General features: G+C 38.5%; 3 protein-coding genes and 1 pseudogene across 4 annotated transcripts; 2 read left to right on the plus strand and 2 right to left on the minus strand.

Moving 5' to 3' along the window:
• Positions 1-3,583, plus strand: LOC147286425 (Pectin lyase-like superfamily protein). 2 transcript variants are annotated; one of them, XM_086241352.1, is made up of 6 exons: positions 1-356; positions 928-1,260; positions 1,410-1,530; positions 1,612-1,786; positions 1,932-2,002; positions 2,439-3,583. In XM_086241352.1, exons 1-6 carry the CDS (start codon positions 339-341, stop codon positions 3,134-3,136), a joined length of 1,416 nt encoding a protein of 471 aa, XP_086097478.1. In that variant the 5' UTR covers positions 1-338; the 3' UTR covers positions 3,137-3,583. The 2 variants fall into 2 exon arrangements, with proteins under 2 accessions (XP_086097478.1, XP_086097479.1); XM_086241353.1 differs by having other exon boundaries at positions 98-356; positions 934-1,260.
• A 168-nt stretch (positions 3,584-3,751) lies between these two features.
• On the minus strand, positions 3,752-6,567 carry LOC147286426 (DHHC-type zinc finger family protein). Its single transcript, XM_086242093.1, has 9 exons — positions 6,465-6,567; positions 6,242-6,355; positions 5,824-6,150; positions 5,504-5,572; positions 5,338-5,409; positions 5,094-5,222; positions 4,927-5,007; positions 4,567-4,737; positions 3,752-4,448 (listed from the first exon to the last, which is right to left on the minus strand). Exons 1-9 carry the CDS (start codon positions 6,525-6,527, stop codon positions 3,939-3,941), a joined length of 1,536 nt encoding a protein of 511 aa, XP_086098219.1. The 5' UTR covers positions 6,528-6,567; the 3' UTR covers positions 3,752-3,938.
• A 6,821-nt stretch (positions 6,568-13,388) lies between these two features.
• On the minus strand, positions 13,389-17,292 carry LOC147286427 (uncharacterized; annotated as a pseudogene).
• A 5,713-nt stretch (positions 17,293-23,005) lies between these two features.
• LOC147286428 (uncharacterized) lies at positions 23,006-26,044 on the plus strand. Its single transcript, XM_086240763.1, has 3 exons — positions 23,006-24,250; positions 24,764-24,967; positions 25,940-26,044. Exons 1-3 carry the CDS (start codon positions 23,006-23,008, stop codon positions 26,042-26,044), a joined length of 1,554 nt encoding a protein of 517 aa, XP_086096889.1.
• Positions 26,045-26,341: the final 297 nt, after the last annotated feature.

Raw genomic sequence — 26,341 nt, forward strand, 5'->3', positions numbered from 1 at the left:
TTGGAGAAGGTGAAGTCAACAAAGCCAAGAGGGACCCTACTGCTTAATTTTTGGCGGGCAGCAACGGTCACTTTCAATGATTTTATGTGGATGCTGGTGGCTTTCTCACTGACCCACTTATACACTTGCTTCTTCCATATTTGCCTGTCCGGGATCTTGTCATTTTTGATCATTTATAACCAAACCCTCTCAAGGCTTTCTTCTTCTTCTTCTTCTTCTTTTTCGTCTCTGTGTCTTTGTTTGTTGTTTGACTACCACAAGGAGATTGGTTCAGCTGAAAACAGGATTTGATTTCTCAAGCTGCTTGGGCTGAAACGGCAAAAGCAGATCTCAGTCATATGAGGAGATCTTCTTCTGTGAGTTTGATTACTCATCATGTGCTTACTTCTTCTTGTTATAGTTTCCCCTTGACTTTTCTGTCTCTCGCTTTTTGTTTTTTCTAATGTTTTTCTCTCTCTGTTGGGGAGCTCCTAAATGGTTGCTACTTTTGTTCAATCCTTGAAACATAATGTTTTTGGATTAATTAAGATCTATCATCTATGGCATGTATTTAAGATAGATGATCTAATCTGGGTTCTGCCTCAAAATATATACAAATAATTTCATTAAATATGAAAATCTGCCAAGATCTAATTAGCATAATTCGGTTCTTTCTATGAATAATTTTTGAGGTGTCAGCGGAGGAGTGGTCCTCTCTTTTTGCTTTGTTTCATTATGTTTTTGGAAAAAATGTGGCTCATGTGACCACCTTCATTATGTTGTATCCTAAAATGCTAAAACCTGGTTCTTATCTGCCTTACTTTTCTAGATCCTCAACATAACTGACCTAAAAGGCTAAAACCCATATCTGAAGTTCCCATTAAAAGAGTAGCATGGTTGATGAAAATGCATAAAGGCTTTGATGCTAATGAGTGTGTAAAATACAAGTTTCAGGTTTTGGATGTGTTTCTGCTACTTGCATTGTTCAGCGGGGCTCCATGGGCTGTCAAGTGCAGTCCACAATATTGCAAGAAACAGGCCAACAACTCAGGGGAAATTCGACCTCACAGTGTCACTATCACTGAATTTGGAGCCGTTGGTGATGGGGTCACTCTCAACACAAAAGCGTTCCAGAATGCCATCTTCTATCTCAATTCGTTTGCAGACAAGGGTGGGGCCAAGCTTTTTGTCCCTGCCGGCCGGTGGTTGACAGGAAGCTTCCATCTCATCAGTCATCTAACCTTGTGGTTAGATAAGGATGCAGTAATTCTTGGATCAACGGTAATGTTTCACCTTCTTGCCAAAAACTTCTAAAATATTTATGATATATATAATATATATAAGACTATGGCTGTTGTCACCTTGTGGCCACACCACAGATATAATATTTTAGCTCATAATACTGAATAGCTTCTTCTGGAATGCTCCAGGACTCTGATGATTGGCCAGTTGTAGAACCCTTACCATCTTATGGTCGAGGAAGGGAGTTGAAAGGTGGAAGACATCGGAGTCTTGTTTATGGACGCAATTTGACGGATGTTATCATAACAGGTTGGTAATATATGATGAGGAATCATCTCCCATATGCATTTTGTTTGATTTCTTGATGTTTATGTTCTCCTGATGATGCAGGTGATAATGGGACCATCGATGGCCAAGGAAGCATCTGGTGGGATTGTTTCCATAACAAAACCCTGAATTATACAAGGCCCCATTTGGTGGAGTTGATGAACTCAACTGGGGTTGTCATCTCAAACCTGACCTTCCTAAATTCACCATTTTGGACCATTCACCCTGTATATTGCAGGTTAGTTCTATCCACAAGGATTGAATAACTTTTTTCTTCCTTGTATGGTAGATTTCAAGTGTTTTCAGTATCATATTAAAACTATGCAAAAGGGAAGCTTTTATGATTTAGGGGGAGAGTTGAGACTGTTTTTCTGGATGAACAGCCATGTTACCGTCCAGAATGTGACAATCCTTGCTCCTCCCAACTCACCAAATACGGATGGGATCGATCCAGGTGAATCACCAAATCTCCCTTTCTATGTGAAGATAACAATTTTTTATAGTTTAAATACCAACCACTAAATCCTATAAATAACATATATGCCAAAACCTGAAAAGTCCCAAAATCCACTCATGGTAGTTTGTAAAACTTTATCGCTGTAAAGTAACTTCTGAATATAGAGCAAAATAAGCAAAAAAAATCATAGTTTTTCCTGTGTGGATTAAATGCTAATTCATTACTACTTAGATGTGTGAATAGTGCCTTATCTGTCATTGTTGTGGATTCTTCAGTCTCCCACTTGAAAATTGTTAAGTGTCAAAATAAGCACATAAATACACTTTCATTTCGGACTGACTGCATCAACTTTAAAATACTTTTCAGTTTCACATACTAGTTATAAAAATAAAAAGCAATTATGGTTCTCACCCATCCATTTTAATGCATCCAGACTCTTCTGATAATGTCTGCATTGAAGACTGTTATATTAGCACTGGTGATGATCTGATTGCCATCAAAAGTGGGTGGGATGAGTATGGCATTTCATATGGTCGTCCCAGTAGAAACATTATCATTCGCAGGATTACTGGGAAAACTGAAACAAGCGCAGGAATTGCAATTGGAAGTGAGATGTCAGGAGGCGTGTCAGAAGTTCATGCAGAAAACCTCCAATTTTTCAATTCTAAGACAGCTATCAGAATAAAGACCTCACCTGGAAGGGGTGGTTATGTGAGAAATATCTATGTATCAAACATGACCTTGGATGGTATAGATATAGCTATAAGGTTCACCAGCCGTTATGGGGAGCACCCAGATGAGTTTTATGACCCAAGTGCCCTGCCTATTATAGAACGAATTACTTTTAAAGATGTCATAGGAGAGAATATCAAAACTGCAGGCCTCCTAGAGGGTTTAGAAGGTGACAATTTTATGAACATTTGCTTATCAAATATTACCCTTAATGTAACCTCAAAGTCTCCATGGATCTGCTCTTCTATCGAAGGATATTCTGACTTAGTTACTCCAGAATCTTGTGAGCCTCTCAAGGAGAGAATCTCGCCTGAGCATTACTCGGATTGTTACCATCTATCGGATCACACATGGATTTCAAGTAATCAAAACAGCGGTGCTCAGTCGCTATCTTGGTAGATTAATGAAAGTTACCTTCTGTGAATGTTGAAAAATTGATTCTTGCCATTTCTCCGCACAACACCCATTGCCTAGCTGGAGGATATAATTGCCTGTCATAAGAAGTTGAGTGGAATTGGCAAATATGTGGTTTGTGCCCTGTGAGATGGTACTAAGAGATGATTATTTCTTGTAAGTTTGTGTGCAGTAACAAATAATTGAGTGATTTTGTCAAAAATTGGAAATAGAATGATTTTATGCTTTCAAAAATACTTTATTCCTTTTGCTTTTCAAGTCATACATAAGAAAAAGAAAGTGTTTTCCATGCTGTTTGGTTCAGGGTGCACTCTGCAAATGTGATGTCAATCTTTTCTGTCAATCATATGAGGTCAATCTTTTATGTCATGATTGACATTCTGATTTAGAGTGAATTTTGTATTTACTTCAATGAAGCAACATTCCAGCAAATGGCGTTTTTATATTACTTCAGTTCAGGATCTATTCTTCTTGAACACCAACAGACGTAAAATGCTTAAATGTTCACCATATAAAGTTCTGTAAATAAAGAAAAATGCACACACAGGAGTTTGGGATGAAGCCAACTTTTAGGCAATTTCAGTTTGATACAGGGCAATATCTAAACCATTAACTTGCATTTCCATAAAAGTAAAAGTTACATTGAATGAATGGTGTAATAAATAATAATTTTAGGAGTGCATGTATAAATTAGTCTCCAAAAAATCCACAGAAGATATCATGAGTACACAGACCATAAATGATTCTTTCTCAAAGGCTGAGAATCTAAAGATTTTGAACACACTCCCTATCTTGGGGATGCCTCACTCCCGTCCTTCTTTATAACAGAACATAGAACCTGCCTTGAAATGTAGGTCTCCAGCTCCCTGGACACCTCTGTCAATTTCAAGTCAAAATTGCTTCTGTACTTGTGTTTTGGTGAGGGAACAATGCCAGAGAACATAGTTTGCGAGCCAGAAAATCGCCTTCTTGGGCTTGAAAACCTTCCAGGTGACCCAGGCATCATCCCTTTGGATATAAGAGGTGTTAAGCCTGATCCTGCAGTGTCCATGCTTCTATCTGTGCTCATCAACGGCCCAGATTTCGTCTCTAATGGTAGTGGTTTCAATGAATCCTGTTCCATTGCTGGCTTCTGTTTCACAATCCTTTCTCTGGCTTTCTCGGCTGCTATTAGTGCTTTCTCTTTGCTCAACTTTATCAGTCTCCATGGATTGATGCTGACATGGAAGCCTTGTTTCTTGGTTGAGGTGGAGGGCTGAGGATCTCTATCAATTCTTATGGACAGCCTTCTGGTGTTCTGAAACTTAGAATGGGATTTATCCAGTAAGTCGGGCAGATAGACTTGTATGCCTTCTGAAATCTGAAGAAGCAAAAACTATGGTAGGCTGTATGCCTGTAGAAGATATAAACTTTACCTGAATTCCTCCTTGTCCTCTGCATATAAAACGTGATACAAATGATGGCTTTTCAGGTGAATCGAAATCACTACTATCATCTGAGGAGAAATCCGAATCATTAAATGGATCCATCTCTATAGATTGGTTCTCCTCTTTCATTGCCAGGATATAGTCATATGTTCTTATTCCCTGCAGCAGGAATTTATTGTGCAAAAGTTTAAAGTGAGATTATAGAGCAATTAATAGAGAAGATGGGGCAGGCATATTTTACCAATTTCGCCTCACGAAATACCATAAACACTCATACTGTGAAAATGGCAATTGGCAAATAGCAAACAGTAATGGGGTATTGGCACCTGAGAACTGAGAGGTACCTACCTTCCTTATGAGAAGCACATGAAAGAAAAAAAGCTGTCCCATTGCGGCTGAGCCGTAAGCTGTCATTAAAGTTAGCAAGACCTGCAAGATTTCAAGGGTATAAAAATGAGTAGATAAGTGATGATTTGATTGCAATGGAAGTTATCAAGACCTGCAACATTAAGTACCGAAATAGTGGCAAGAACGCCTCTTGGAAAGTCTACGTAGAGTTTCCTCTTCAGCTCCTGCTCTATTCCATTTTTATCAGTGAAGCACCTCACGAATATGACAATTGCAGTTCCTCCTTCTATGATTAGCTGTGTCATCACAGCAGTAATGTTGTTGTCATGGACATGGTGACGAAACAGGTGAAAGCAAACTGATCGACTCAGTGTGAATTGTCAAAGAAGCCAAAGATACTAAACAACTTACCAATAACAAAACGAAGATCATTAGAAGAATGAATGTTGTGTAATTCTTTTTCCCGACGCAGTTGTTTAGCCACTTGAGAGAGAAAGAAAACAACTGAATTTGAATTTGCATTTGAATTTGGGGTTATAAAGTTGAATAAGAAGCAAACAAGGATAGGAGTTCTCACCCTGCAGTGGTGATCAAAGCCTTCAACGCAACGGTTGCAGGTTCTACAGTGCTTGCTGCGTTTTTTCACCTACAAATCAAACAGAATTACAGAAATACAAACTAAACGAATGCAATGTTCATGTTCTGAATTCAGAATTCTGATGTGGAGACCGGGTGTACACATTCTATTGTTCATCTCCCTCGTCACATGCTAAGTCACGTGATGAGAGAAACATAAACAAAACAATGGGTGTCAAAAACAATGGGTGTATACACTCGTTACATGAAAGTTACTCTTCTGATATGAGATAACAACTAGACCTCAAAGTTAATACTGACCTCAAAGTCGCAGAGTGCACAAAAGGAGATGTCGTCTTCCCTTAAATCAGGAGAGACTGCGTCTTCCTTCATGAGGAGAAAGGGAAATGGGATCAGTGGCTCCAAATGAGCGCTGGTCTTCAGTGGGTCCAGATAACTCCTCCTTATAAAAGTCCTGAGGATCTTCTTCTCTACCCTCCTGAAGAACCTCACTATAATCTGCCCCAAGACGAACCGGTAATTGAGCTTTGGGTACCCTTTTTTAGCTTTCTTCTTCTTCTTAAGGCTGGTTTTGTCAGTTGGGTCAGTGGCTGTGCACCTTATGAAGAGGAACATCACTGAAACAGCCTGAAATGAAATTCGAAATTTCAATATCAAAATTCACATCTCTATTGACATTTGATAATAGAGTAGAATTAAGGGTTGATGTAGTAAGTACCACAAAGGAGAAGATTGTGGTGACGGCGATTTCTGCGATTCTGTTTCCGAGGAAAAGTCCGAGGAATGTATAGAAGGCGACCACCAGAAAGCTGTAAACTGCCATTCCCACAATCTGCATATTTGGCATACATTTGGTTTTGTTTTAAATTTTTAATTACCAAAAAAAAAAAAAATAGTCAGAGAAATATCAAATGATCCAAATGTGATGTGAAGAAGAATACCTGCAGAGGGTGGAGAGGGCGTTGCCAGCCATGGCGTCTCCGATTCATTTGGTCAAATTGCATTGCCGCTTAATTTGCACTCTCCAAACTCCAAACAAACAAAACACTGGTTTGGTTTTTGTCTTTCTAAGCTGAAAATCCAAATCCCAACCTTGGTGTTGAGTGTTGACCCCAAACACTCCCAACGGTCGACTTGCTGTCGTTGGTGCTTTTGAAATTTGAAGTCGTTGGCCCCACTCCCATACCATGCGAGTCCCGCGGGGTCCACTCTTGCAAACGACTTGGGGCTTTTTATGCTTTGGAGCGGCCGTCACACTTCTCCATGTTATGGAAGTGCTCCTTAGACCCACTTCAGTGGGTTTGGTCCGCCATTATTCTTTTTGTTTTCGGGTTTTTTTTTTTTTTTTTTTAGGGCTGTTATTTGCACACTTTTAAATTTCTTTTTGCACATTCTTTCTAAAAATAAAAAAAAATTCAAGAAAAAAGACCATTTGGCCCTCCCCTCACCCACACATCCCATCCCCATCTCCCCCCCGTACACACCCCATCTCCCCCCCGGTACACACCCCATCCATCCCCATTTCTCCGGCACACACCCCACCGTCGAAGCCCACCCCCCACCCTTTCTATTCGGGCTGCCTCACTCTCTCTCCTTCCCTCTTACCCCGCCGACCACCGCACCCTCTTCTCCCCCTCCTCCCCGCATGCACCACCGCCCAAGCAGACAGCCAAAAAAAAAAAAAAAAAAAATTGCAACGGGTTCGACGGACCAGTGCCGAACCCGCTGCAATTTTTTTGTGGGTGTGGGTGGCTGGCCGGTAAGAGGTGTTCTGGGGAGTGATGGCCGGCATCTGGGGAGTATTTTCCGACCGGTGGGGTGACTGGTGGTGGCTGGAGGAGGGAGAGGGAAAGAGAGAGAGAGGGGCAGGCCGGGGCTGGGGTTGGGGTTGGGTTTCGGGGAGAGAGAAAGATGAGGGGATGCGGGTGCGGTGGTCGGCGGGGTAAGAGGGAAGGAGAGAGAGTGGGGCGGGCCGGGGTTGGGGTGGTCGACGGGTGGTTACTCACGGGGGTGGGGTGTGTGCCGGAGAGAGGAGAGGTGGGGATGGGGTGTTTGGGTGAGGGGGTGTGTACCGGGGGGAGATGGGGATGGGGTGTGTGATTTTTGGGTGTGTGTGTGTGTTTTTTTTTTTTTTCTGTTTAGGAGGGTGTGCAAAAAGAAAAATGGATGGGGTATAAGGTGTTTTCCCTTGAGTTTTTTTTTTTTTTTTTTTTAGGAAAGGGTGTGCAAATAGCAGCACTCTTTTTTTTTTTTTGGGTGTCTTTGTTTTCTGCTTTTTGTTTTTTTGGGCTTCATGGACTATGAAGTCTATGATGGATCACCCTACCCAACCTGCAAAACTACAAACTTTATCTTTGCCCACTCTCGACCCAACTATTATTTCAATTGATGTGATAGTATTTCTTTTTTTTTTGCCAAGATGTGATAGTATTTCATTTGTTGGTATTTAGACTCTAATGCATAGAAAATGAGTAATTTTATTCAATATATCCTTTTAATACCCCATGAACTATTTTGACCCCCAAGCCCAAAATATAACTTTTATGACATTTTTTTTAAAACCAAAATACCCTTTTGTGGCAAGAAACCCAGCAACCATGGCGACTTGTTGGTAATTTTTAACAACAATATTAAAACCTTGCAAGTGCACAAATCAAATGATAGTATAGTAAGCAAGCAAGGGTCATTTCCACAGAGATTGTAATCTAAAGAGATGTTTATCAATGTCACACAAAGAAAACTAGAACACAATTAAACACGAAAACAAAATAAAGATTGAAATCACAAGGACTTCCACACACACGCCAACACCAAAGGGGTTTTGATTTAATTTTGTAAATAAAACAAAACAAGAAAAAGAAAACAAAACAAAATTTAAATTAGAGTTTAAGAGAAATTGGTTTAAAATCAATCAAGAACAATAGCTAGGACTCACTATCCACCTCCAAACAATCAATCAATCCATAAACAACAATAGATAATCAATTTCTAGCAAGCATATGATGACGACACTCACAACAAGATCATGGCATTTGACTCTAGTTGTATGATTCTCTCTTAAGTGTATGTAAGGTGTATGGCATTTACATCAATACGTGTATTCTTAATTGAAATCCAGTATGGCATCTACTCAAATTAACAATCAAAAATCCATTAAGGTCAAAGAGAATATGAGTGTCACAAAAACCCTAAAACATGGCATTTGTTATTAGGAATTCAAGAATCGATTTCTCATAACTAGTTCTTAACCCAATTATTCGTTGCAAACAAGAGCACATTCAATATGGCAATTGACATATGTTCTACAACAATTTAATTCCGATACATGCTTCAAAGTTAGTTACTCAAAGAATCAAAATATCAGAATTCACATAATATAGAGAAACCGAAATCATCACGCTTGTAGAAACTGAAAAATCCATTCAAACTTGTTTATAGAATTGAAATCATGTTTAGGGCTTCAAGATTAAGCCCTAACTAACAAGAAATTAGTTACTCATGTTCTTGGATGAACTCAAAAATAAATACATAAGAACTGAAAATTCAAAGAAGAAAGGAAAAGAAAGAACTCGCTGGCAGCTTTCTCCTCTTGTCGTTGCTCTCCTTAGGACGTCAATCCGCTGGTATAGGGCCTTGGCTGGCTTTTTATATGACTTAAATCAAAGTCCTAAACCCTCAAATTGACTGAAAAGTCGTCCAAGAAGTCTTGGTAAACAAGGAATCCAAATAGGAAAGTAAAGATCACAATTCCTAACTCCACAGGGAAATACAGCTCAGCCCAATTGTCACACGATTTGGGGATCTTCGGCCTTCTAGAAAAATCAGTAAAAATATATTTTAGAAAGATAAATGTCTTATCTTTCCAACCATATATGGCACGTAACTTGGAAAATTCGGGAAGGCTTCCGTTTCTTCATATTCAGGTAACATGTACGAAACTGTCCTGTCTGCACGTGGGCTAACTTTACTTGTAAAACTGTACCAATTGGCTTGGTAATAAATTCTAGAAAAATCACAGATTGAACTTCAAGGTGTTAGGTTTCATTTCCAATTGGCCTTGCGCTAAAATTCCTCCGAAAAGTTGATTTTCCCTTAAAAACCTTCTATGAGCGCAGAAAAGCTGAAAATCAGAAAAGTGAAGTAATAAACCCTTTTTAAATCTAATTCTTCTACAAAACCTAAGTAAAAAGAGTACATAAATGAGTATATTTATGGACTTATCAAATACCTTCAACTTAGATTTTGCTAGTCCTCGAGCAAAACAAAACGAAAAATAAAAACAAAAGAACAAAGACTCAACGCAAACAAGCGATCGACTAACTTCCCAATATTGATCTCAAAGATAATCACAAACCGTTAGCTAACTTCCAAGAAATAAGCAACAATAACTCAAGACATTATCAAAGGATTAACCAAACTTAAATTGAAAAACTTGGATGTAGTGTGTGAAATAGCCAACATTAATACAACCCACGACTTAAGCTTCACAGAAGTTAAATAACCAAATAAGAACAAGCTTCTACTTCAAATCTCATCACGGATGTTCACTCCAATAAAAGCACTCAAAATTTGACTAGTTATTGTCACTCATAAATATGTGAGAGGAATCAAAGCAATAGGATATACTCACATAATTGAAATAAAAGCTCAAGACAAATATAAAAAGATCTCATGGAAAGATATCACATACTTGAAACATTTAAACCATCCGACCATGGTACTTCCACACCTATTCTCCACATGAGGAACCACACTTCTCCTTGGATCAAGTAGGACTTTCACTAAGGTTGTAATGGGGCTTAGGGTGATGGATGGAACAAGAAAAAGATATGGATGAACAAATTCTAAGGAATTCATAGAGCTTTCCATTATAACATCTTGCACTCTGAGCACGAAACTTCATATTCATACTGTCTTGAATTTTTTTTTTTTTTTTTTTAACTAACTCCATTAGCTTTCTAATCAACCCATGTAACAAGTGTTAGGCCAATAACTCCCAAGCTAGATAGCTTTAGGGTATTAAGTATAAAACACTCCTCGGGCTTAAAAACTCGAGTTGAAAAGGCTTCGAAATTAGCTTTATTATTATTATTATTATTTTTTTTTTTTGATAGTATCCTTTACTTTCCACATGATTGAACAATTTGTGTAATTTTCCCTTAACAACGAAAATACTCTATAGAACTCCTTAAAAGGGTATAGGATAAACATATGATAGATTAAGGTGAGGAAAAATGGGTAAAGAACGAAAAAGGGGTAAAGAACGAAAAAGCTTACATAAAAAGGCACAAGGGGGTTAACTAGGGTTAAAAGTGATATGTGTTGGCTAGAAAAGCTCAAACGAAAGAAACAAGGCCTATATCACTTCCTTGGATCCATGTGGTTCATGAAATATGCCTCGAATAGATAATGAAAGTAGTTCTAGCAAACAATTTAAACATCCTCAAGTACTTGACTAAAACAAAGAATAATGAGATCACAACGACTTGTAGACAAGAAAATTATCGAATAGTATATAACACTCAAGAATGAAAGGCATAGGCTCAAAAGCTTACATAATAAGGGTTATATAAGTCTACACTAGCCTTATTTGGGAATTTAAATCATGTGAACTCCCCAATTGAACATCATATTAATATGGCCATGTGCAAAAAGATTTACCAAGTTAAATCACAAAATTATGGTTAGCACAAAGATAATGTAAAGAATTAATGTCATGCTCACAATTCCTTGAAAGTTAATGGCAAATAAAATTCAATCTCATCATAGAATTGGGAAGTGACCACCGCAAACAATTAGAAACAAAACCCTAAATGAAAACAAAACTAAAAAATTTTTGTTTTTGTTTTTTTTTTAAATTGCTCTAGAGGACCGGTCCTTAAAGGAGAGGACCGGACCTCCATAGAGCATGGCTCTAGGAAGTGCACAGAAGGATCGGTCCTCAATGAGAGAGGACCGGACCTCCAGAAGCGAAGCTCCATTCCAGCTACAGAGAGGACCGGTCCTCACATTTGAGGACCGGACCTCCAGAGAGGTCATCTTCTTCCAGCAGTGTAGAGGACCGGACCTCCAAAGAGAGGACCGAACCTCTGGGCCAAAATTTTGAAATATTTTTTTTTTATTTTTTTTTTCTAAAACCCTAGAAATCTAAGAACAAAAACGAAAGAACTTGCCTTTCCCCCCAAACTTAAATGACACATTGCCCTCAATGTGAAAGAAATACAAAAACAGCAGCAGACAAGAACAGAATTGGAAACAAAGACAGAGGACTACTGCATGTGTTATGAAACCAAAGAACTCAATCACCCACAACTTAAAACAAACATTGTCCTCAATGTTGAAAACAAAGAAAACTAATTCATGCAAAGTCAATTAAAGAGAGAGAGAGGGTGTAAGAACTTCCCGGGTTTGTGTAGGTGTCTGGATGAGCAAAGCATATGTCGAAGTAGGAGAGGATGGACAATGTAACGAATGCTTGGGTTGCCTCCCAAGAAGCGCTAAGTTTAAAGTCTTCAGCCAGACGCGGTTCTTTAGATGATTAAACAATAGATGGGGGCGGTGCATGCACGTGCATGCTCTCTTTTCCAAGCTCAAAAGATTCATAGTATGGCTTCAAGCGATGTCCGTTCACTTTGAATATGTTTCCCGTCTTGTCATTTTGAATCTCAACTGCACCATGAGGGAAAACATTAGTAACAACAAAAGGACCGTACCATCTAGAACGTAACTTACCTGGGAATAGCCGGAGGCGTGAATTGAAGAGCAAGACTTTCTGCCCAATCTCAAAGTTCTTCCTTTGAATGGATTTGTCATGAAATGCCTTAGTCCTTTCCTTGTAAATCCGTGCACTCTCATAGGCATCATTCCTCATCTCATCTAACACATTCAATTGGAGTCGCCTTGCATCTCCAGCCTCTTTCATATCGAAATTGAATTTCTTGATTGCCCAAAATGCTCTATGTTCAAGTTCAACCGGAAGGTGACATGCTTTACCATAAACCAAACGAAAATGAGACATACCAATGGGGGTTTTGTAGGCTGTCCTATATGCCCACAATGCATCATTAAGTCGCAAGCTCCAATCCTTCCTCGTAGGACTCACGGTTTTCTCCAAGATTTGCTTGATTTCTCGGTTACTAATCTCCACTTGTCCACTTGTTTGGGGATGATAAGGTGTTGAGATCCTATGTGTAATTCCATACCGCTTTAAAAGTGCCTCAAATGACCTATTACAAAAGTGACTACCTCCATCGCTGATAATGGCTCTTGGTGTTCCAAACCTAGAAAAGATGTTGTCCTTCACAAAGCTCAAAACAACTTTTGAATCATTAGTCCGGGTAGGAATTGCTTCCACCCATTTAGAGACATAGTCAACAGCAAGGAGAATGTAAATAAAGCCATAAGAGGAAGGGAATGGTCCCATAAAATCTATGCCCCACACATCAAATATTTCAACAATAAGGATAGGTGTTAAAGGCATTTGATTCCTAGAGCTAATGTTACCGGTTCTTTGACATCTATCACATGTGGAACAATAAGTATATGCATCTTTGAACAAGCTAGGCCAATAAAAACCACATTGTAATACTTTAATGGCTGTTTTCTTAGTACCAAAATGTCCACCACATGCAGATGAATGACAAAAGGTAAGTATAGAATTAAATTCAGATTCGGACACGCACCTTCTAACAATCTGATCTGGACAATATTTCCATAAGTATGGATCATCCCAAACATAATACTTACTTGTTTTGACAAGCTTATCCTTTTGAGCTCGAGTGAGATCCTCCGGAATCAGTTTTGAAGCCTTATAATTGATAATGTCAGCATACCAAGGGTCCTTGGCGTCGAGGGTAAAGAGTTGCTCATCGATCGGGGAAACTTTCACGTAGAGGAAGCATGTCCTCTTCTTCATTGGATCCGTGCACCAGCCTACTCAAATGGTCAGCCACCACGTTTTCACTACCTTTCTTGTCTCTAATCACCAAATCGAATTCTTGAAGCAAGAGAGTCCACCGAATCAGTCGCGGCTTGGCATCCTTCTTGTGGAGGAGGTACCTAAGTGCTGCATGATCAGAGAATACAATTACTTTAGTGCCAATAAGATATGATCTAAATTTCTCTAAAGCAAAAATAACAGCAAGCAACTCCTTTTCCGTAGTTGAATAATTCAACTGAGCATCATTCAAAGTCCGGGAGGCATAATAGATGGCATGTGGTACATTGTGCACCCTTTGTCCAAGCACGGCCCCCACTGCATAATCTGAGGCATCACACATCAACTCAAAGGGAAAATTCCAATCTGGCGGCTGCATGATAGGGGCAGATGTCAAAAGCTCCTCAAGCTTGTTAAATGCAGCCAAGCACTCTTCATTAAACTCGAATTCCACATCTTTGCCAAGCAACCGACATAGGGGTCTTGATATCTTTGAAAAATCCTTGATGAAACGCCTATAGAACCCTGCATGTCCTAGGAATGACCTAATTTCCTTCACGGTTTTGGGGGGCTGCAAGCTTCTCACAATGTCGATTTTTGCCTTGTCCACTTCAATTCCCCTACAAGAGATAATGTGACCTAAGACAATACCCTGCTGTACCATGAAGTGGCACTTCTCCCAATTGAGCACTAAATTGCATTCCTGACACCTTTTTAACACTAAAGAGAGGTTGTGAAGACAAATATCAAATGAATCACCAAAAACAGAAAAATCATCCATAAATACCTCTATTATCTCCTCCACCATATCAGAAAAAATTGACATCATGCAACGTTGAAAAGTGGCAGGTGCGTTACATAAACCAAAAGGCATACGCCTATACGCCTATAAGCAAACGTACCAAATGGACAGGTAAAGGTGGTCTTTTCTTTATCTTCCGGAGCAATGGCAATTTGATTGTATCCAGAGTATCCATCCAAAAAACAATAATGACTATGACCTGCAAGACGCTCAAGCATTTGATCAATAAATGGTAACGGAAAGTGATCCTTACGTGTCGTGGTATTGAGCTTTCTATAGTCTATGCATACTCTCCAACCCGTTTGAATTCTTTGAGGCACCAACTCATTGTCTTCATTCTTCACAACGGTAATTCCGGATTTCTTGGGAAGAACTTGGACGGGACTTACCCACTTGCTATCCGAAATGGGGTATATAATTCCCACGTCCAAAAGCTTCAAAACTTCCTTCTTAACGACTTCTTTCATCACCGAATTCAGCCTCCTTTGGGCTTCCCTTGTAGGTTTCGATTCTCCCTCTAAAAGGATCCTATGCATGCACTTTGTAGGGCTTATTCCTTTGATGTCTGCAATGGTCCAACCTAGGGCAGTCTTGTGGTCCCTTAAAACTCGAATTAGTTTGTCTTCTTCGGATGTGCTCAAATTTGAAGCAATGATCACAGGCAGCGTCGTTTCGTCACCTAAATATGCATATTTCAAGTTCTCCGGAAGGGGTTTTAGCTCAACCTGTGGTGCCTTCACAATAGAGGAAACAAGCTTATTAGTAGATAACGGAAGAGACTCAAAAATAGAGTTAAACTTACCTCTTTGGGGAGGCAAGGCCTCAAGCATGTTCACAGCTTCAAGTACAGCTGTGTTTCCCTCTTTGTTCACAGTTTTAGGGCTTTGGATGAGTGCCCTTTCCAATGGAGTCTCTCCTTGTGATACATTAAACGTTTTTTGTACCATCTGCTCAAGTACATCTATGGAAAAACAAGCATGATCGTCATTAGGATATTTTAAAGCATCAAATACCTTAAATTCCACGGTTTCCTCATCGAATGCCATTGTGAGAGTGCCTTCATACACATCAATTTTTGTCCTTGCTGTTCTCAAGAATGGAAGTCCTAGAATCAATGGAAGGTCTTTTCCAGGAATAGGAACTTCCTCCATCTCGAGCACTAGAAAGTCGGCTGGAAAAATTAGCTCATTCACCTTGACCAAAACATCTTCCAACACTCCCTTAGGATACTTGATTGATCGATCAGCCAATTGTATGCTCACAGAAGTCTTCTTAAGCTCCCCTAAATTTAAGGATTCAAAAACAGAAAAAGGCATCAAATTAATTGAAGCACCTAAGTCTAATAAAGCATGTTCAAACCTTTGATTTCCAATGAGACAAGGTATAGTAAAACTCCCTGGATCCTTTAGTTTAGGAGGCAATTTACGCAATAGCACAGCTGAAACTTCTTCACTCAAGGCCACGGTTTCATGCTCCTTGAACTTCCTTTTATTTGTACAAAGATCTTTGAGGAATTTTGCATAGCTCGGAATTTGCTGGATCGCATCGAGCAAGGGAATGTTCACTTGCACTTTTCGGAAAGTCTCTAGGATATCCTTTGAAACTTGCTCCTTCTTTGAATTCAAAAACCTACGAGGAAAAGGAATCTTTGAAGTAATCGAATGATCCAAAAGAGAACTTACCTTAGAGTTGTCACTTGGAACCGTAAGCTTGGGAGAGGGGGCAGCCACAGTTTTGGTTGAATTTCTCTCTTTACTGTCATCCTTTCCCACCTCATTTCCACTTCGAAGAGTAATCACCTTTGCAGTTTCATAGCCTCCATTAGGATTTGGAATTACTTGGCTTGGAAGCTGTCCTGGCTCTCTTTGACTCAAAGAGACTGCAATTTGTCCAACTTGGTTTTCAAGGCTCTTGATTGCTGTAGACATTTGTGCATGTGTTTGCCTTGTTTCCTGCATAAAACCTTGAGTGCTTAATGTCAAAGAATTAACTAACTCTTCTAAAGACTTACCTTGCCTAGGAGGTGGTGGTGGTGCAATTTGTTGAGGAACAAACTGATTTTGTTGAACCGGTGTTGTTTGCACGTTTTGGTTGTTCTTCCATCCAAAGTTAGGGTGTTGCCGCCATCCCGGATTATAGGTGTTAGAAAATGGATCATTTCTTGGCTTTTGTTGCTGCATATAGTGTGCTTGAGCCATCTCTTCTCCATCACCATACAAACTTGGACAAGACTCCGTAGGATGTCCGGGATTAGCACACACAGCACACACTTGTGCTTGAGGGATTAACTGCTTAACAAGGTTAGTCAAATTAGCTATTTGAGGACCAATATCACTAACACTTACCTCATAAACACCTGCTTTCTTTGGGGGAGCTCTCCGGTAATTAAACTGTTGAGAGTTTGCTGCAATGTTCTCAAACATCTCCTTAGCTTGAGTAGCACTCTTGTTCATCAAGCCTCCTCCACTAGTAGCATCAACCATCATCCTCTCTGAATCGAGTAATCCCTCATAAAAGTATTGCATAAGTAGCCAATCTTCAATTTGGTGATGAGGGCACGAAGCTAGGAGTCTCTGAAACCGATCCCAATACTCATGAAATGATTCTCCATCTAGTTGCTGCACTCCCATGATCTCCTTCCTAATACGGTTTGTCTTTTGAGCTAGAAAGAACTTTGCAAGGAACTTGGAAGCCAATTCTGTCCATGTGGTGATAGATGCACTAGGTAAAGAATAAAGCCACTCCTTGGCTTGTTCCTTGAGTGAGAATGGAAACAAACGCAATCGGATTGCCTCATCACTAATCCCTCCATTGTGCATAGTCGTGCACACGGCAAAGAAATCCTTGATGTGTATGTGAGGATCATCGGCTTGCCATAGAATTGCAGCAAAAGGTGAATGGTGCCACTTTTGATCTCAAAGGTGGTCGTAGTGGCTGGATACGCAATGCAAGACGGCTGGTCCAATGCTCTAGGAACCGTGAAATCCTTCAAAGGTCGGGTGAGGTTGTTAAGTGCCAACTCGTCTCCCATCTTGATTGGAAGTGTAACTTGCGTATTTTTATCTCGGCGGAGATAACGAAGTGTGTTCTCTAGTTCAGGGTCGTATGGTATAAGCTTGGAACCTTCGAACGACGACCCAGCATATACCTGAAATTGAAAACAAAACTTAATTAGATAAACAATCTCCGGCAATGGCGCCAAAAACTTGTTGGTAATTTTTAACAACAATATTAAAACCTTGCAAGTGCACAAATCAAATGATAGTATAGTAAGCAAGCAAGGGTCATTCCCACAGAGATTGTAATCTAAAGAGATATTTATCAATGTCACACAAAGAAAACTAGAACACAATTAAACACGAAAACAAAATAAAGATTGAAATCACAAGGACTTCCACACACACGCCAACACCAAAGGGGTTTTGATTTAATTTTGTAAATAAAACAAAACAAGCAAAAGAAAACAAAACAAAATTTAAATTAGAGTTTAAGAGAAATTGGTTTAAAATCAATCAAGAACAATAGCTAGGACTCACTATCCACCTCCAAACAATCAATCAATCCATAAACAACAATAGATAATCAATTTCTAGCAAGCATATGATGACGACACTCACAACAAGATCATGGCATTTGACTCTAGTTGTATGATTCTTTCTTAAGTGTATGTAAGGTGTATGGCATTTACATCAATACGTGTATTCTTAATTGAAATCCAGTATGGCATCTACTCAAATTAACAATCAAAAATCCATTAAGCTCAAAGAGAATATGAGTGTCACAAAAACCCTAAAACATGGCATTTGTTATTAGGAATTCAAGAATCGATTTCTCATAACTAGTTCTTAACCCAATTATTCGTTGCAAACAAGAGCACATTCAATATGGCAATTGACATATGTTCTACAACAATTTAATTCCGATACATGCTTCAAAGTTAGCTACTCAAAGAATCAAAATATCAGAATTCACATAATATAGAGAAACCGAAATCATCACGCTTGTAGAAACTGAAAAATCCATTCAAACTTGTTTATAGAATTGAAATCATGTTTAGGGCTTCAAGATTAAGCCCTAACTAACAAGAAATTAGTTACTCATGTTCTTGGATGAACTCAAAAATAAATACATAAGAACTGAAAATTCAAAGAAGAAAGGAAAAGAAAGAACTCGCTGGCAGCTTTCTCCTCTTGTCGTTGCTCTCCTTAGGACGTCAATCCGCTGGTATAGGGCCTTGGCTGGCTTTTTATATGACTTAAATCAAAGTCCTAAACCCTCAAATTGACTGAAAAGTCGTCCAAGAAGTCTTGGTAAACAAGGAATCCAAATAGGAAAGTAAAGATCACAATTCCTAACTCCACAAGGAAATACAGCTCAGCCCAATTGTCACACGATTTGGGGATCTTTGGCCTTCTAGAAAAATCAGTAAAAATATATTTTAGAAAGATAAATGTCTTATCTTTCCAACCATATATGGCACGTAACTTGGAAAATTCGAGAAGGCTTCCGTTTCTTCATATTCACGTAACATGTACGAAACTGTCCTGTCTGCACGTGGGCTAACTTTACTTGTAAAACTGCAAGTGGGCTAACTTTACTTGTAAAACTGTACCAATTGGCTCGGTAATAAATTCTAGAAAAATCACAGATTGAACTTCAAGGTGTTAGGTTTCATTTCCAATTGGCCTTGCGCTAAAATTCCTCCGAAAAGTTGATTTTCCCTTAAAAACCTTCTATGAGCGCAGAAAAGCTGAAAATCAGAAAAGTGAAGTAATAAACCCTTTTTAAATCTAATTCTTCTACAAAACCTAAGTAAAAAGAGTACATAAATGAGTATATTTATGGACTTATCACGACTCGAGTTACTGTAACAATCGTTTCTTTTATCTTCTTCCTGCAAGGCTGCAGCAACCATGAAGAGCGACCTCCATCACTGGCCAACGCTCACCATCTCCTCTCTCTAAAACCAAATTTGAAAAAATAAAATAAAATAAAAAATAATTCGAAAACCCAGATTTGGGTTTTTCTCTAAATGGGTTGAGAGGGAAGGGGGGAGAGAGAAAGACAGAGAAAAGAGACAAAGATGAGATGTCAGTGGGAGAGGTGGAGGATGGTGCTGGGCAACGTGATTTTTTTTCATTGGATTTTGTTGGGTTTACTGCTACATCTGCTGAGTTTGTTGGATCTATTGAGATTGTTGCATCTGTTGGGTTTACTGTAGTGGTGGGGGATGAGGGCGTCGGCAGCTGGGATGGTGAGTGATGCGGCAACGATGGGACATTGGTTGGCTGGGGAGGAAGGAAGGGAAGGGAGGGGCAATGGTTGGCTAGGGAAGAGAAAAAAAAAAAAAACTACAGAAAAAAAAGGATTTTATATGGAGGTTATTTTTTACATTTCAAATGCAAAAGGGTTATAAAAGTTATATTTTGGGCTGGGAGGTCAAAATAGTTTATGAGGTATTAAAAGGGTATATTGAATAAAATTACTTATAGAAAATTGTCATAGAGCAGTGCTAGGGATCCCAAATTTATATTCCAAATTTGAATCTCAAATAACGTGTCAGTATTTTATCAATTCATACATGACCCACCCATTATTTATTTCACTACAAGTACAACACCAACATATTTAATGACATATCATTAGATGCGATAGATGCAATATAAATTTATACATTTAGGATATAAATTGGGCATCCTAGCATTATTTTTTGCGATATAGTTGGTTACCAAAAACTAGAAAAATTATTGGTGTCAGTGTAGTGCAACAACAGAGGGACCCCACATCCAAGGACCCTTTTTTTTTTTTTTTTTTCACATCTCATTGTAGAACAGAATGTGGCAAGCGAATGAAATTAAGAAGTTTGAGTGTTAACTGGTGCCTGGTTTCAGAAAGAGCTTTTCATCCTCAACCTCTACTTAGGCGTCTGTTGTGTTCTCACTACTGATACTAGATAGAGCATCTAGAACAGTTATTCGCTGGGCTTATCGTTTTTTGTTTTATTTGCTTTCCTTTCATGTTGTATCTAGGCCTAATTTGTTGGGCTCCACTTGTCTTTGGTCTGAGGTTAGGCTGCTCTTGTTTGTTTGAGAGCAGTTTTGCTCACCCCCTTTAACTCAGGTGTATGCTCACCCGCCATCTAAAATGCTGCCATGTGTTTAAAAATATGACCATGAGTTAATCCCTTATATCTAATTATTACTCAACAATAAACAATTTATATAAAACATTTTAAAATATTTAAAACTTCAAAATTAGGAAAAAAAAAAAAAAAGCTTAAGAAAACCCATAGCCCACCCACGTGTGCATTTCCCCACTAGCCTCCCCCCCCTTCTTCTTCCTTCTCCTCCTTCCTCATCCCAGACCTTCTGCAACTAAACCCCAAGTTTTGGGCTTTGGTGATGACATGAGCCTTATATGAAAGGTAGATATCAGATTCAGTTTCCTTGTGACCAAAAAAAAAAAAAAAGGTATATGCTTCTAAAATTTAATGTGCTTTCTACCTAATTATAAAGATAAAAACCATTGTGGTTGTTTTTGTTTTGGGTAGAGGAAAAAAAACATGTAAGCTTGAAAGAGATGTGAGAGGGCTAAAGTTTTGGGCTTTGGGTTCTTTTTTTCGATCGGTGATGACCTGACCTTGGGGTTTAGTTGCAGAAGGTCTGGGATGAGGAAGGAGGAGAAGGAAGAAGAAGGGGCGGGGGCTGATGGGGAGATGCACACGTGGGTGGTCTATGGGTTTTCTTAAGTTCTTTTTTTTTTTTTAATTTTGAAGTTTTAAATATTTTAAAATGTTTTATATGTATTGTTTATTGTTGAGTAATAATTAAATATAAGGGGTTAACTCATGGTTACATTTTTAAACACATATCAACTTTTTAGATGGGAGGTGAGCATACACTTGAGTTAAAAGGGGTGAGCAAAACTGCACTCTGTTTGTTTATGTCCTTTAGGCCTCTTCTTTGATTACAGAAAATAAAAGTGTGAGGCGCTGCCGGTGTGCTTTGCGAGGTTTTGTTGAATGCAAATAATTATTTTGGTGTTTATAATTAATGAAGGAGCAAATTATAATTTAATATCTTAATTTTATATGTTGTTTCAAATTAGTATCTCAATTTTGAAAACTTATAAAAAAATATCTCAACTTTCATTTTATGTCAAAATAATACTTCCGTTAAGTTTTCTGTCAATGATAACATTATCTACTGAAGTGATATGAGTATTTTCGTCTTTTCATCTTCTTTAAAAAAAAAAAAAAACTGCTATTTGTACACCCTCTATTCACTTTGTGAAATTACCACAATCACCCATTATTAAAAGACAATAAAGGACAACATATTTAAAAAAAACAAAACAAAACTCAAAACCACCAGCCAACCCTTACCGGCCACTGCCCTTCTCGCCGGAGGTCGAGCCCCATGCCACCGGCTCCCTCATCTCTCTCTCTCTCTCTTCGCACCTTCTCTGCTCGACAGAAAGAGAGAGACCACCAAATCAGAAGTGAGCGACCACCGATCTGGAGGCCGGTAAGGTCGCCGCCTCCCTTTCTGTTAGGCTGAGGAGGTGCGAAGAGAGAAAGAAAGAGAGAGGAAAAGAGGAAAAGAGGAAGAGAGAGAAGGAGAGAGAAATAAAGGGGGAGAAGGGGCCGACGGTGTGGGTCCGACCGCCGGCGATGGGCGGCATAGTGGGTGGAGGCTTGCGGGGTGGCTTGTTTCAGCATTTTTTTTTTTTGTTCTTTTTTTTTTTTTTTTAATTTAAAAATTCACATTTGGGGTGAGGTGTGTAGTTTAGATGTGTTAGTGGGGTGTGTAGTGTTTTTGGTTGGGTGGGTAGTGAGAAATTTGGTGAGATTAACTAGGTTGATGTATTTTGGTAATGGGAGAGGGGTGTGTAAAAGAGAAATTTTAAATTTTAAAAAATAGTAGGAGGTGTGTAGGAAAACTGATATGCAAAAAAAAAAGGTGTGCAAATAGCAGCTCTAAAAAAGAAACATATCTTCTTCCTCCTTTCCCTCCCCCCACCCAATCACCCCCCATCCCAGCCCCTCCCCCTCACCGCCCCTCTCCTCCCCAACCCAGCCCCTCCCCACCCCTTCACCCAGCCCCCCTACCTCCCTCCCTCCCCTCCACCCAGCCCCGACCCACCCTACCTCCTTTCTCCCATGGCGTCCATAAATGTTCTCCTCAGGGACAAATTTGAGAAAATATAAGAACTTATTGGATAATTACGTTGAATTGAATGTGTAATTACCTAAATAAATAACTCATTCCCTCCTTTTATTAAAAAAATACGACCATTGAATTTATGTTATTTCCCTTTTTATTATTTTTTAGATTTTTTTAGTTGAGTCATTAAAAGTTTTCCTTTTTCTTATTAGCTATTGTGTCACGTCAGTCTATGGAGAAAAACCTCCACGTCAGCTTTGTTTAAAGCTCTCGGATTTTATTAGATCCGAAGGCTCAAAAGCATCGTAAACGTCTCTGTCAGTTTGTCCTATGATGCTAACCCTAAGGACGTGTTGGTATGACATACAGATTCTTACTACAGAATTTTTCAAGGTATAGATTGTTCAACAATCTTTCTTATGCCCCGCCAGTTTGGCTCTGCTTCTAGCTTTCTTGTGTCTCAAGTCTCATATTTCGAGTTCATTCATTAGTAAACTGAACTGTCAATGCCCAACTTTGGCTGATTCTGTATATTGTGTTATACTGACGAGACGACTCTGCAAAACCCAAAACCCTAAGATGGATTTGGAATTTTCTCAACAATTACAAGAACAAGCCCTTAGTATTCTAAGTTCGAATGAAGAGCAGCAAATGGAGGCATTCTTTTCTCATCTCAATTTCCCCCAAGAACCCCAAAGATCTCAAGCATATAGTCTTTTACACTGTTGCAAAAAACACTTCCCCGATTTGCTATTCATTAAGCTATGTTATGTGTTTCGATGCAGCCCTTGTGTGGACACTCGAGCCATGTCTGCACATGTACTTCGTCTTGTCGGAGTTTGTGACCTTTGGTCTAAGTTGTCTTTGAATGCTCAAATTAACATCAAGAACCACTTTCTTGTTTGTCTTCAAAAAGAAGTTTCAATGCCGACTTTAAGGATAATTTGCGGCATTGTATCTGAAATGGTGTCAGAGATTTATAAGGCTGGCAATGAATGGCCAGAACTCATTAATTATTTATTGAATTCTATTCAATCGGATTCTGAAAAGTTTCAGCAATCTGCTTTGTGGGTGTTTGCTTATTTGCCAAAAGGATACCGGCCTTTTATTTGTGAAGCTTTAGTTTCTAGCCTTGAACCTATACACTTGGGATTTTTACATGCATTGAATTCACCAAATGCTGATATTCAGGTAACAACATTTGGTTCTGTGGTCAGTTTGATACATTTGTTTACTAATTCATCAGGGCGGAATTGGTTTCATGACCTTCTGAGAGCAATGATGGTTGGACTGTTTAGTTTGTTAAGTCACTCGAAAGAGGCCTATGCTCGCGGGGCTATCAAGGAGTTAATAATGTTGGTAATGGAAGAGCCACAAATCTTGAAGCCATACCTTAATGATCTAGTACTTGACATGCTTAAGATAGCAGAGAACGAAAATGTGAAAGAGGAAACAAAAGTGTTTGTTGAAAAATTTTTGCTCACCATGGCAGAAGTGAGAGATCTGGCACCAATGATGAGGGAGCTACCTCATCAGATTTTGGTTAGGCTTCTCACAATCCCAATGAAACAGCTTCTCTATATAAATGACAACAATGCATGGTACAACCTGGGAAGCCAGCAGGGTGAGAATGATGGGAAGATAGATCCAAACAGATATGGAATTGCATACCTACAAAAGATTTCAACTGCCTTAGGTGAACGGACAATAGCGCCCATTGCTTTTGATTTGTTCTTAGAGTACTTAGATGATTCCAACTGGAAGAAGCGTTATGCAGGAATTTCTATGCTAGCTGTTATTGCAGAGGAGTGCTCAAGTGAATTGGTAATAGCTTTAAGCGAGGTTTAGTGCTTGATTCACGTTTAGATATTATTTTAACTGATATTTAGGAATATATGTGTGATATAAACTATTGCACTTCCTTAAAGTATAATGATCGAGGGAAACCAATAGTTAGTTTAACTGAGTTACCTACCAGTCTTATGTAAAAAAAAGTTCAACTTGCTTCCTTTTGATATAGATCAATGAATTAATATGTGCATACCAATAAAGGATAAAGGAATATTCAATACACCATATACAGTTTCTTTTTTTCTTTGTACATTGCGTATCCTATTTGCATATCTGGCCTGAGATTGTAGGGTTTAAGGTTTGTTAATGATAGGCTAGGTTATGTACTGACAGTCTGAGCTCTATCTAGTGTACAATTTTCTTTTTTGAAACTTAATATATATGTATGTACATAGTTTAGTAACTCGGGCATCCAGTACCTGTTATTTAATGATTGTATGTAATCTTTAAATATTTGGTGTCTCTCAATCCATTCTACTACTGCAGGTACTGATGAAAAATTATTTCGACCAACTTACATCCATTATTTTGAAGTCATTCCAAGATCCCCATCCTCGAGTTTGTTGGGCAGCTTGTAATTTTATGCAACTGCCTACAACCCTGGTCGAGGCTATGCAAATTCTCCATCATTTGAGGATTGTTCCGGCACTGGTTACTGCACTTGACCAACATCCAATTCCAAGAGTGAAGGTACAGGGGTTATGAATTTACTATGAGTTCTATTTAGTGATTTTCGCGTTTGTTTTTAATCAAATATGTTTTCCAGCCACTCATCATGGTGATCATAATGCCATATAATATATGACTATTTAGTGTATAGTTTTATCCATATGCCTCTATTCTTTTTGCATATGACCATCTAACCCTGAAGGTTGAATGTGAACTGAAAAGCTATCAAGTAAAATTGAACAAATGATAGACTTTATTGGTAGAAACTTAGTTGGTAAACTAGAATTATATAGATTTCATATCATTTTCAGCATTCCCCTGGTATATGGATCTTAGTTCATAGGCAAGATTCATACAGATTTCATATGTTTAGGCTGTGGTAAATTGCTCTCTCTCTCTCTCTCACTCTCTCACTCATGTTTCTTCTATGATTCTATCTTATTCTCTACCAGTAACACTTTTCTCCTCTTACTTTTTCATTATTACGTTTGCTATGATTAATAATGCTTTCAGATAGTATAATCTATTATATCATTATTCCCATACTACAATTATATAATCTAGTTATAATAATTCAGAATATATCATGGCAAATATGATGCTGTATCCTTGCATTTTTGTTCATCATACCAAGTCAAAGATAGAATTGTTGGTTTCTCTCTCAAGGTTAACCTTTTACAGCCTCTTTCATTGTTTTCGAACCAGAGAACAGGTTTATTTATTGAAAAAGATTGATTAATGATCCTCATATGCATGTATTACATTTCTCTCATACTACTGCACATTGCCGCCTAATTTGATCATGTATTTTTTTGTTAATTAATCTATCTTCAATTATTTTTCTGTGAATTTTTTTCTATTATTCCTCTTGTCTCACTTGCTTCTTGAACATTGAATTTCATCTAAACTTTCTTTGTTTATTGAAATGCCCCATTAATTATTTAATTGCAAGCAACAGCTAGAACTGATGGACCTCAATCTGTTTGCTTTCAGGAACAAGCTGAGTCAGCACTACTATACTTGTTAAAGAATGTTCCTTTAGATAGCTTAAGAATGCACACAGACTTGGATACTATATTGAGCAAACTGCAGAAATAACCACAGGTACTTATTATAAATTTGTGAAATAATTAATGCCATCTATAAGACCATTGTACGTACGTATATATCACATGAAAGTCATTATATACATAAATACATATATATATATTTATATATGCATTTAAGTGATACCTAAGTTGATCAAGGACTTGTATCTCAATTGTTAGATTAGATATGAACGACTAAGATGATCGAATAATAGGTGACAGTCGATAAGACAATTAGATTCAACAAATCACCCCAAGAATATTAATTCAATCACTTTAAACACAATGATATATATTCCTCTCTAAA

Source organism: Dryas octopetala, chromosome 4, assembly GCF_963921425.1.
Source record: "Dryas octopetala chromosome 4, drDryOcto1.1, whole genome shotgun sequence".
Lineage (NCBI taxonomy): Eukaryota > Viridiplantae > Streptophyta > Magnoliopsida > Rosales > Rosaceae > Dryas > Dryas octopetala.

What these genes read in the sequence shown, in the direction of transcription:
- LOC147286425 (XM_086241352.1), top strand. An exon ending in GACGGATGTTATCATAACAG is followed by an intron (nt 1,531 to 1,611) that starts GTTGGTAATATA and finishes CTGATGATGCAG; the next exon opens with GTGATAATGGGACCATCGAT. An exon ending in TACGGATGGGATCGATCCAG is followed by an intron (nt 2,003 to 2,438) that starts GTGAATCACCAA and finishes TAATGCATCCAG; the next exon opens with ACTCTTCTGATAATGTCTGC.
- LOC147286426 (XM_086242093.1), bottom strand. Translation starts at nt 6,527, where the DNA reads ATGCAATTTGACCAAATGAATCGGAGACGCCATGGCTGGCAACGCCCT. An exon ending in CCACAATCTTCTCCTTTGTG is followed by an intron (nt 6,151 to 6,241) that starts GTACTTACTACA and finishes ATTTCATTTCAG; the next exon opens with GCTGTTTCAGTGATGTTCCT. An exon ending in TGATCTTCGTTTTGTTATTG is followed by an intron (nt 5,223 to 5,337) that starts GTAAGTTGTTTA and finishes GTGATGACACAG; the next exon opens with CTAATCATAGAAGGAGGAAC.
- LOC147286428 (XM_086240763.1), top strand. Translation starts at nt 23,006, where the DNA reads ATGGATTTGGAATTTTCTCAACAATTACAAGAACAAGCCCTTAGTATT. An exon ending in AGGAGTGCTCAAGTGAATTG is followed by an intron (nt 24,251 to 24,763) that starts GTAATAGCTTTA and finishes CTACTACTGCAG; the next exon opens with GTACTGATGAAAAATTATTT. An exon ending in ATCCAATTCCAAGAGTGAAG is followed by an intron (nt 24,968 to 25,939) that starts GTACAGGGGTTA and finishes GTTTGCTTTCAG; the next exon opens with GAACAAGCTGAGTCAGCACT.